Here is a 12,130-nt window from a genome sequence, read left to right on the forward strand (position 1 = left end):
GGCTCTTATCCCCCGAACGTGACGAACAGATGGAGGATAGAAGAGCTAGACAGCTAGCTTAGTGTTCAGCTAGCTCACTAAAAGAGGCCTGTGTTTACTGTTAGGGCTGGTAGCCATGGTTGTTGCTAAGCTAATTCTTGCCTTGACTTTGTTAGGATGAAGAGACAAGGCAAATTCATGAGCAGTTGGATAATAATGTCAGAATGTTAAGCTAATGCTTGACCAGTTGGTCATGTCACTGAAATGCTAAGCTCATTTCTGACCAGTTGGCATGTTATTGGGACTCATTTTTCCCCATGTGTTTTTTCCACAGTATACTCCAGTCTACACGGTATTTATAGCACCTCTCGCTGGCTTTGTGCGTGTGTGTGTATGTATGTGTGTGTGTGTGTGTGTGTGCGTGTGTGCTCGCGCACCCTGCAGAGTTTAGCTCGTTCTGTCGTAATGGCATTTTCATTCCCAGGGTCTTGCTCTCTCACCTGGTTGTTAGCTATGGAAAGGACCCAAATCCGGAGTCACCGTGTGTGTGTGTGTGTGTGTGTGTGTGTGTGTGTGTGTGTGTGTGTGTGTGTGTGTGCGCGCCCGCGCGCGCGCGCCTGCCTGTCCCGGGTAGGACTAGATACTGTATGGGAGCCACGAGGGAGAATCGTTTGAACTTTGTCAGCGTTCAAAGAGGGCCCGTGCGGCTTTGATTCCCTTTAAAAGTCTTCATACTGTATCTCTGAAGCCCTTGTGTTGGTCCAGCTGGCTTCCAGGCCCCTGTTTGTGTATAGAACCTCTACTGCCCAAACAATTATTAATATATGTACAGTATATATACACATACATATAAATATAATACATAAAACTGTAACAGGAAATGATACTTGGCTGTATGTGATTTTGAGGGTGGCCTGGCATTAAGGGAGGGTCAGTGTGTGTTTCTCTTCCTGTAAGGCTGTGTGTAGTAAGAGATAAAGCCTTCTCTGCCAGCTACTGTACCTCCGTGAGGCTGCTAGAACTGGCCATTTCTTGCTCTTGATTATATGCCGCACTGGCTTGGCGTTTTCTTGGTATTTGGACAAAAGAATGAATGCATACAGTTGAATGTAAAACCATTCCACCCCCCAGACGATTCAACTTTGTCCTCTGCAAGCACTTTGATGGTCACAATGTTCAAACAGGTTCCAAAAAGAAAGGTTTCAGATATCTTATCTGTCAAACAGGACTCGTTTGCCTAAGTCTCAGCTCTCTCTGACAGCATTACAGAACGCTTTGAGTAACGAGGTTCTCTGGAATGTTCCAACCTGTTGGAGTGATATATAGCCGGGGCTGGGAAAGCGCTGTGGTTCCTTTTGTGATTTCTCATGTGGTTTGGCACCACATTTTCACTCTGAGCTGAGCTGCGTCTCCCACGCGTTTTGGCTTCCAATCAGTCATTTCCTATTTAGCTGGGATTTAATCAACATAATGACCAAAACACATCTTCTCTTCCCCACAACCCCCGGGAGCAAAAGTGTTGTCAAACCCTCTCAAGACCTGGCTGCCTCCTGATGCAATGCCAAGTAACACGAAAACCCCCAAAACAGCAACCCCACGACTAGTATTCGTAAAGGAACTGTGCTCAAATCCCCTTCGCGAGCAGTGTTTAGGACCTCGGAGGAATCCGTCATGGAGGCTGGCCTCCTGGCGGTCTGTCTCGTCTCGGGGCCCCCGGTGCCCCCCGGTGCACTCTCACCCTCCTCCAGCCTGAGGCCAGGGGGGGCAGCACTGAGCTGGGGAGGGGCTTCAGGGAGCGTTTGTTTGCCAGTGGGGAGGGCTCCCCGTGGGCTGTGACACACAGTGCTATCCCACCCTGCTTCACCCCGGGCGCTCTCGCATGCGGACGTGCACTCGCACACACCCAAACACACACACACACACGGGCGAACGCTGCTGCGATTTAACGCACAAGTTCTCGCCCCCACACACACACACAAACTCTAGATTAGATAAGCGAAGATAAGCTGGTAAATGAATAACACTCCCTACAATACCCCCCCCCCCCCCCCCCTCCCCTCATATTACATAATAGCCAATTCCAAGTGTTCGTTTTCCTGTGTGTGAGTGAGGGAGTTCAGGCTGTTTATGTACAAGATATTTACCTCAAGTGCCCCTGGGGCCTTCCTCTCCGCTCCACCAACCCCATTCCAGAGGAGAGGGCCTCTATCTGGAGCCAGCCGACCGGGGAACTGACCTCGGTCTACGCTCTCATCATTACCAGGCCCCTGCGCAATATCGCGCCTTGCATTTAGCCTATCGCCTCTGACCAGAGACGAGATGGGAGACTTCTATTCAATTAGGCCCAACTGAAGGGTGTGTCTAGTGTATATGCAGGTTTGTATACGTGTGTGTGTGTGTGTGTGTGAGCTTGCGTGTATGCGTCTGTGTGTGCGCGGGCCCGCATGTGTGCAAGCTCACGTGTGTGTGCGTGTATATGGTGACCTGGTTAGCCATAGCCTCTCTGGGGATGGTGGTTCTGACTGATTACATTTGCCCGGCGACTCCTCCTTGAGCTGGGGCCGATCACGGTTCATAGTTTGGGTTAATTCAGGAATGCAAATCCTCCGTCGCTCTTTTTCTCTCCATTTCTCTCTCTGTCTCTCTCCGTCTCTCTCTGTCTGTTAGCGGGTCTGTTAGTTAGCAATTTAATGATGTTGCTTGCTGTGTCAAGCTCACTTGTTTGGCTGTTTAAACGACTGACTGTACCAAATCTACTGCAGAACAGGAAGGGTATAGCTCAGTGCTAGAGCGAGTGTTTGACTGAAGATCAAGAGATCGCTGGTTCAATTCCCTTCTGTGCTGTACTTTGGATAAAAGTGTCTGCTAAAGAATACATTATTATTATTATTATTATTATTATTATTTTCATCACTATTACATTATGAATGCCATTTAGCTGTTAGCTGGAAAGGTTCCATTGAGGTTAGTTGTTTATCAGTTAAAAACAAAAAGAATAACAAAGGCTTCGCAGACGTAATACTGCTCCAACCGTGGCCTTTAAAGCACTGGATGGCTGCAATTTGTGCAATTGCCTTGGGTGTAGGCTGTAAGTGTGTCCGTGTGTGTGTGCACACAGATGTCTATTGACACTTGGGGTCGCCGTGTCAGAAAGACCAGGCCCCTACTGGCTCCCAGCTCACGAATAAATCATCCCTAAACCCCACCCACTGAATGGAGCGGCCAATCACAAGGTCTGGCTCACAATGTGCCGTGGCTCTGTTGTTAGGAGGCCCCACGTTCACACTGTAAACGTATCTTCATCAGTATCTTTCCGGATCTTTCTGCAGAGGGTGGACGTGCTCCAAATGTTTGTTCTTCCCAACGATTGGCAACTGCGCGGGAGTTGTGAAACATTCCGCTTCAGATGGGTCCGTACGGAGGTGTACGATCCCAAACATGGCACCCTTGAGTCACCTTTTACATCTGTACGACCTGTCCTATCCGGTCATACATGGGGCATGCTTTGAAAGTGACGCCCAAATAAAAATACACCGCAATGTGAAGCAGGTGTTACTGCTCCGGCTTCTGGGTTTGGGGTCTGGCCTTTCTGGGCTCTCTCTTCCTCTCCTCCTCCGTGTGTCTCCGTCCCGCTCACCTTTGGTTTCTGTTCGGCCGCCCGGGCCTGATCCAAAAAGGAGCTCTAAAATGTTTTGTTTTTGTTTTGTTTTTTTACTCTGAGATTCGACTAAACCTAGACATTTGCATTGATACTGGACACACAGGACACGAGAAACGCTTAAAGGATTCAGCCGCCGAGTCTGTCATGCCTGCTGCTCGTGTTTAAAGATTCACACGAACGACGGGCTCCGTAGTTTTAAACTCCTTACTGTTCCTAAAGTCTATCATTATTCCCATTGAGTCTGGTTTGACTTCGGATGAATATGTATTTCCTTCATTTTTGTTTCGTAGTCAGACTAAGACCTGCGGGCCTGCGGGGCAAATCATATGGCGGCGTCACCGTTCTGCTCACGTCTCACCCCAACCCGCTGTTGCTAGGGTTGGTATGGCCCTCACTGCAGGCCTGACCTGGAGCCAAATCAAAGTTTGAAGTGTCAGGTGTCGTCCACCCTGTGGAACAGTAGGCCTAGTCGTGACTAAAGCTCCCCTCCCCTTTGTGTTTCAGTGTACTGTACTGTAATGCTAACGGGCTAGCCCGTGCTAGCTCATGTGTCACCCTCCCTCTCCCCCTCATCGCTCTCGACATCCTCACCACGGTTCATGGGTGCATTCTAGTAACCCTAACCATCCCCGCTTCTACTGCCATTGTGTGTCCACAGAATAGGCTGCTTCATCCACAATCATGAGCTTATTACTGATGGTAAAACGGCCCGGTCATTCACAGACGCCTATTGTACACAACCGTATCATTTACATTGAAATGTGTAGAATTGTAGAATAACATTTTGAGAGGAATTCCATTCAAAATTCTGCCCTTTTTTTTTTTTTGTCTATGTCCTACTAATTCTAGCTTCACCGCATTTAATTTCAGGTTACTCCCCGTGGCAAAACGAAGGTTAGTTAAATTTATACACTTTTGAAATGGTACCTAGGACTTGTTGGGTCTGTTAGACATTTTAGACATGAAAACTGTTTGGCGTTTTGGCGCTGGGTCATGTATCCCTCATGTATTAGCTTGAGACTTGGTTAACGATGTGTGAACAGCGACATGGAAAGAATTTGTCATTAACTGGATTGGTTCCTACATACCAGGTTTGTCCACTTACGAATACACAGCTCTCTTGATTAAACTCCACAGTATAGTCTTAGACAGCACAGTTGTCTAAATCCCATATCAAACATGACAAACACACACACAAACATTTTCTTTTTCTCTTGGTGACTCCCCCCATTTGACCCCCTTTGGTCACCAAAGGCCAGCTCACGGTCACACACACACACACACACACATGCACTTCACCCAGCGGTCACATGCTGACACAATGGAGTGTGTAACCTCGGGAGGGCTGCCTGGGCAGCTGTGGCCCCAGACAGCCTGCTCTTTGTGTGGCTCAGGGGTTATAGGTGAGGCATGGAGGAAGGGGACGGAGGGATAGGCGGTCGTTTCAGGGTTAGAGGGGACACGGGGCTTTGTGTGAGTGTGTGTCGTGTTGTGGGTTACTGGGCTCACAATACTGATTAGCACTGGCCAAATCAAAATGTCAGGGTCACAGACCTAGGCACACACACATTGAAATTGCAGCGTAATCCGGAAAGGCGAAAATCCGCACCGCGGATTTGCCGAGTGCAGGATTATCTGTTGAAAGGAATCTTTGCCTCATGACCCTTAAGAAGAGCTATTCGTACTTTACTAGTCGATCCCCTGGTCGTTGCACTGTAGCCTCGACGGGGAAATAAAATGCAGATTTACAGCTTACTAATAAGGCTGCCTTCAATAATGCAGTGTTTCCTGTGCTCCACCCATGCTCCGAGCTAGCCAGCCAGTTGGCAAGGCAGACATCCAGCTATAAAGCCCGGCACCCAGCCAGCAAGACCCTTATGCGGTCATACAGCCAGCCAGCCAACCAGGCAGAGCTCATGTTGCATTGATGAGAAACATTAGAACATGCCACAAGATCATTGTCATTATCCTGGATATTTACCTGCAGAAACATGGATGCAGGGAACAGGAGGCAGGGAACAGGAGGCAGGGAGGCAGGGAGATGGAGGCAGCGTGTGTGTGTGTGTGTGTGTATTAGATATTGGAGAGGAGAAGGAGCCCAAAATTAGTGAAGGAGGTAGAGTTTGGTCGACACTGTTGGTTTTACATCAGTCTCGTGTACATACGCCCCGGGCCTGTATCCTAATTACCCTCCTCTTAACTTTAGTCGAGGGCGTGGATGAATCTCCGGCAGCCCCGAGTTCCCAATGCGCGTTCACTCCCCCCCCCCCCCCCCCCCATCCTCCAGAGGTGTGGGGTTTCACCTCCCCCCCAGTGCACTCTGGGAAGCTGGGGAGCACTTTAAGCTCGTCTCCTGCAGCCGAGAGCCTCTCAGTGATGGGCTACGTCCCTGGAGGACACGGCAACTTGATACCGCGGGTGTAACATGCAGGCGCTCGCGCTCCAAACGCTTGGCCGCCGCTTCCTGAAGAGAGGGCCTTGCACCCGTGTGTGTGTGTGTATATCACTTTAACATGCGGATCCATTCTGTTTGTGGGATTGTTTACAATCGTTTGTTATAAACTGTTGTGGGTCCGCTTTTATATCATCTCGGACATATGCAATTTGGCTGATTTGCAAGCACAACAGAGCACAGGCCTTGAGATTTATCACGATCATTTGGTTTTTATGACTGCAGAGGGTGCTTTGAGCTCCCGTCCACGGGTTTTGTTGTGTGTGTGTGTGTGTGTGTGTGTGTGTGTGTGTGTACATGCGTGTGTGTGTGCATTCCGTTCGGGAACATTTTGCCCAGCTCTGAATGCTAGCGAAGTATTCAGAGTAGTATGTAACTGGATAGGCCCAACATGAAGACAGTAGTCTGATCTGTTGCACTGCTGAATCCCTCCGACTCAGCAGAATATCATTCAGTCTGGAAGATTCCGAGGTGGCAGATTCAGCAGGTGAAGCTAGTCAATTTGTCAGCTATGTGTGAGTGTCTTAAGTACCTGTGTTATTTTGTGGGGGTACATGCTGTGTGTGTTTGCGTGTGCGTGAATAAGGATCTAAATTGTAATTGGGGGTGGAAGAGGTTTTGCTTCACTTCTTTTGGGGTTTGAACACTGAAGTTAATACCTCCCTCCCATCTCCTCCTCCTCTCCTTCCCCCCGTCCCAGGGTCCTCAGCGTTGCCCAGCAACATGGCCTACTTTGGCAGCTCTCAGGATGAGGACGAGCTGGATGATGAGGAGGAGTACGAGGACGTCAAGCCGCCACCCAGTCTGGCGTCCACTTCCTGCCAGTCCACACCCAGGAAGGGCAAGCCGCCGGGCAAACACCCAATCAACGGACACGGTACAGACGCCCTCCACCAATCACTGTTCGAGTGCTCTTTTAAGGATTTTAAACAGTGGCACAGCACAGCCTTTTGGGTGTAGCTCTGTCCCAATGAGAATCTAATGTTGCCTTCCTTATCCTAACTTTTAACACCTCAGTAGTAGCTCATTCACCAAGGGTACGCACCCATCTTGCAAATGCGTGTTTTTTTATTCAAAGTATTTCTGGTAAAAGACAGCCTCCACAAGACATTAAGACATCCCTCTTTGCGCTCTGTCTATCAAAGTGGGCTGTGTAGATACACCCAGGTGCTTTCTGGGAATTGTAGTCCTTAAACACCCCAGCCTGTCACGCGTAGCCTTAGGCCAGAGAGGAGCCGGGTGGATTTTCCTCCAGTGGGACCCATGTGCATGTTGTGTGTTTATAGCCCAGCGGCACGGCAGCACAGCCAGGATGAGAAGAGAGCAGGAGAGGGCGAAAGAGACCTGCAAGGAGGAAGGTGGAGGTAGAGGGAGACAGGAAGGAGAACGTTGGAGAACAAGTTCTTGAGAGAGAGAGAGAGAGAGAGGGACAGGGGAGGGAGTGAGAGAGAGAGAGGTAGGGGAAGATGGTGAGAGGGAGAAGGGGTGGGGTAGAGGAAAGTCAGGAGCGAGCGTGTGGATGAGTTGTGTTTGGCAGAGGGGAGGTCCCGTGGGAGCGCGTCAGGGAGCGCTCAGTCTCTCCTCTCCAATTAACACTTAGCGAGGAAGGCGGTAACCAGGTGCTTATGGAGTCAACTTACAACCGGGGGAGGGGAGGGGGGAGCAACGAGGGGGGAACACGCACACACACACACAGACAGGCAACCTCAAATCCCCTTCTTCTGCTCACACATGCAGAATCATTTGAACGCGTCCCCAAGGCTCTCTGCCTGGGAGTCGATACACACACACAGTGCAGCAGGCTACAGTGCATCCTGCTGATGTTGACAGATAAGCAGCTTAGCAAGGAGCGTGTGAGGTGTATCCGGAGAGAGAGTGTGCGTGTGTGTGTGTGGGGGGGGGGGAACGTGTTAATGAAACGCTCCAGTACTGTCGGAAGTCATGGACGCGTCGTGGTCGACAGGCTGGGTAGTTGTCAGCTAGCACGCTCCGTCAGTAACACATGGTGCTGTTCCTCGCCGCGCACGTTTACACGGTAGTAGCGATCTCGCACACACTCCCAAAATCACACACGCACACACTCGCGTGCGCAAACGCAACTACGCTCCCAGTTTTGAAGTAGCCGCCATGCTCGACGCTGACAGGGTCCACAGCCCTCTCCCAATCCCCTAGTTCCTCCCCTCTCCCCGTCCGTCTCTCTGTCATCCATCCCACCTCCTTCTCCCTCCCTCCCTCCCTCCCTCCCTCCCTCCTTCCCCGGCCCCTGTGCAACACCAGATCCGGCCGGCCAGGCGTTCCCCTGTGAAACGAGGGCAGCTGGTTTAGTGTTCCCCCCCAGCCTCTAGACTTACAGCCAGGGGTTCAAAAGGTGAGCGCCGAACTCTGCTCTTTCCTCTGTTGGTGGGAGGGAGAGAGATTGAGAGAGGGAGATTGAGAGAGAGGAGGGAGGGGTGGGGGGGTATAAGGGTTTGTGAGGGGCAGTACATGACAGAGATGGGTTCCCTAGCCCAAAACCTACCCTTTTGCATTGGTGAGGTGTCACCTACTATAGCCCTGGTATCTGTTGCTCACACACACACACACACACACACACACACACACGTCTACCCCTGGGTGAACCTGAACACTATACCACACAAGGCTCTATTGGCCGGTGTGTTGACAGTCCAGGCCTGACTTATGGGGGAGTGTGTGTGAGAGAAAAGCCCAGAGTGTGTAGAGAACACCAGTCTCAACAGTCCAACTGCAATGGTCTTACACAGATATGGAGGCCGTGTAATCGCTGCAGTGCACCATGTACAACGAAAGTTGGAGCCAAGATCTCTCTTTCCGTACCCCTCTCTCTCCCCCTCTCTCCCCCTCTCCCTCCATCTCTCTGTCTCCTCAGCCCGTCTCTCCCTCTCTCTCCCCCTCTCTCTCCCTCTCTCCCTCCATCTCTCTGTCTCCTCAGCCCGTCTCTCCCTCTCTCTCCCCCTCTCCCTCCATCTCTCTGTCTCCTCAGCCCGTCTCTCCCTCTCTCTCCCCCTCTCCCTCCATCTCTCTGTCTCCTCAGCCCGTCTCTCCCTCTCTCTCCCCCTCTCTCCCTCCATCTCTCTGTCTCCTCAGCCCGTCTCTCCCTCTCTCTCCCCCTCTCTCCCTCCATCTCTCTGTCTCCTCAGCCCGTCTCTCCCTCTCTCTCCCCCTCTCTCCCTCTCTCCCTCCATCTCTCTGTCTCCTCAGCCCGTCTCTCCGTCTCTCTCCCCCTCTCTCCCCCTCTCCCTCCATCTCTCTGTCTCCTCAGCCCGTCTCTCCCATGGTGCATTAGGGGCCGTGTCAAACGTGACACTTTAATATTCCCCAACGTGGGCAGGCCTCCGTCTCGCCGGCAGCGCGTGTGTGTGTGTCTTTTTTTTTATGCGCGCTCCGGGGCCTCGCCAGAGCCGAGCGGCCAGGAAAAACCCACAGAGCTCGGCTTTCATTAGCCCCGCGCTCTGCCTCCCTCCCCCACCCCCCTCTTCCAACCCCCCAACCCCAGGGCTTGTTTACATAGCTAAATTAAACACCTTTTACTGAGTTCAGCTTCCTCGCCCGGTAGCTTCTCTGGATACACCAGGGCCTTGCACCCAGCAAGGGAGAGGGGGGGAAGGTGGTAGAGGGGGAGAGAGAGGGGGAGAGAGAGGGGGAGAGAGAGAGGGGGAGAGAGGATTGGGAGAGAGGATTGGGAGAGAGAGAGGATTGGGAGAGAGAGGATTGGGAGAGAGAGGATTGGGAGAGAGAGGATTGGGAGAGAGAGGATAGGGAGAGAGAGGATAGGGAGAGAGGATAGGGAGAGAGGATAGGGAGAGAGAGGATAGGGAGAGAGAGGATAGGGAGAGATGGAGAAAGTTGGCGGTCGTGTACCAAAAGTAACCGAGCACATCCTAAAAGTGTGTGTCAGGAACGTAAGGGCCCAGAGCATACACGTGTTTGCGTTTGAGAGAAGTGTGTGTGTGTGTGTGTGTGTGAATATAGGTGTGTGTGTGCTTGTAAAAATGTGTGCCACCGGTGTCATTTAAAAAAAATAAGTCCATGCTTGTTGATATTAAAACTCCATAAAACTGAAGTTGAGCTCATAAAGTCTACAGAGAACAGTATTGAGTGTGTTAATTGGAATCGTTCTGCTGGCTGACTTTATGTCTTTAAATATATTTTTTTAAATCTCCCCCTTCAAACTTGATCGACGGTAAGGCAGGGGCTGCAGTCATTCTCAACAGGGTCATTCACACTTGTCTAAGGCCGTTTTTGTACACCTATAAATCATGCATATTTTGCTGATGGCTTGCTGTCTAATTGCCAAAAGCCTGCCATTTTAATACACTGCTGGGTGTGTGCGCTCAGGTGTGTTTGACAGCACACACAGAAGTGCCTGTGTGCACGGATGGGGGGGGGGGGGAAAGCTTCATGTTCCACACTGTTCCTGACACATTTTTATTGACAAGAGTTTCTTGTCCAAGACAATTGATGAATTGCAACTTGTTGCAACTGACCCAAGCTCTCCTCCTCTCCTCCTCCTCTCCCCCCTCCTGCAGTGTTTAACGGCCATAGCAAGACGTCCTCCCGAGAGAGCGCCAAGCCCAAGGCCCGGGAGGCCCCACCCCCGCTCAGGGAGCGCAGCGAGAGGGCCGAGGCCCGACGGGAACACGGCCACCTCCACCACCTCCTCCACACGGGCTCCCCCTCGGCCAGGGGCCCCGCCTCCAACGGCCTGCCCCTCCGGAGGGTCACCGCCGAGGAGCTGCGCAAGCAGGTATGCTGCAGCCCGCTATGCTAGTGTGCTTCTATGCTAGTACGCTACTGTGCTTCTATGCTAGTATGCTAGTACGCTACTGTGCTTCTATGCTAGTATGCTAGTACGCTACTGTGCTTCTATGCTAGTATGCTAGTACGCTACGGTGCTTCTATGCTAGTTCGCTAGTATTCTGGTATGCTCGTGTGCTGGTATGCTAGTACGCTACTGTGCTTCTATGCTAGTTCGCTAGTATTCTGGTATGCTCGTGTGCTGGTATGCTAGTACGCTAGTAGCCTAGCACGCTAGTATGCTGGTACGCTAGTAAACTAGTGCACTTCCCCTACTGCAGAAACACAGTGAAGTATTCAAACAGGAAGTGCTCTGAGGGCTTTGTGCTATGGATGTGGCTACTTGTCAGCCTCTTTCCTTCTGCTCTGCTGGGTTGAGTTTAACAATGGTTGGGATGAAGCACAGGCGTTGTCAGTTTGTGTGTGTGTGTGTGTATGTGTGTGTGTGTGTGTGTGTGTGTGTGTGTGTGTGTGTGTGTGTGTGTGTGTGTGTATGTAATTCTCTGAACGTAAATTGTGGGTCACACCGGAATAGTAAAATAAAACTAAGAATAGTATGCTTCGAATGTATAATATAGATTTTCTGAAACATGATTATCTGTGCAGTCAGGGGTTGTCCTTGAAGGTTCTTTTATGGAAACCAGGCAACAATGGTAATAGTATAACAAACGTTCCAAACGTTTCACTTGAACTGGTGTCATCTCTCAGAATAGAATCGTAGCTACTGGGAGTTTTGGTCCACAGTGAAGTTGTTCAGCCAGCTGACCATTCATTGTGTTTCATGTAAAACGATTCCAGAGATTAGGTATTCATACGAGTTAGGCCACAGCGGTTCAGACTTCTGTGATATCCAAGAGAATACCTCACCCCACCCCCACTCCTTTTGATGTCAATCCACGTTCCTCTCCTCCCCCTCTCCTCTCTGCTCCTCTCCTCCCCCTCTCCTCTCCTCCCCCTCTCTACTACTCCCCCTCTCCTCTCCACTCCTCCCCCTCTCCTCTCCTCCTCCGCTCCTCTATTCCCCCTCTCCTCTCTTCCCCCTCTCCTCTCTTCCCCCTCTCCACTCCTCCCCCTCTCCACTCTTCCTCCTCTCCTCCTCCGCTCCACTCCTCCCCCTCTCCTCTCCTCCTCCGCTCCTCTCCTCCCACTCTCCTCCTCCGCTCCTCTCCTCCCACTCTCCTCCTCCGTTCCTCTCCTCCCCCTCTCCTCCTCCTCTCCTCCCC

General features: G+C 51.3%; 1 protein-coding gene across 1 annotated transcript in view; it reads left to right on the forward strand.

Annotated features, from left to right (window-relative positions):
* Positions 1-12,130, forward strand: part of jarid2b (jumonji and AT-rich interaction domain containing 2b) — an 85,123-nt gene that overhangs the window by 56,775 nt on the left and 16,218 nt on the right. The window contains 2 exon segments of the mRNA XM_067255476.1: positions 6,793-6,969; positions 10,640-10,857. Of these exon segments, the coding sequence (XP_067111577.1) occupies positions 6,793-6,969; positions 10,640-10,857 (395 nt within the window).

The sequence above is a fragment of the Osmerus mordax genome, chromosome 18, assembly GCF_038355195.1.
Source record: "Osmerus mordax isolate fOsmMor3 chromosome 18, fOsmMor3.pri, whole genome shotgun sequence".
Classification (NCBI taxonomy): Eukaryota; Metazoa; Chordata; class Actinopteri; order Osmeriformes; family Osmeridae; genus Osmerus; species Osmerus mordax.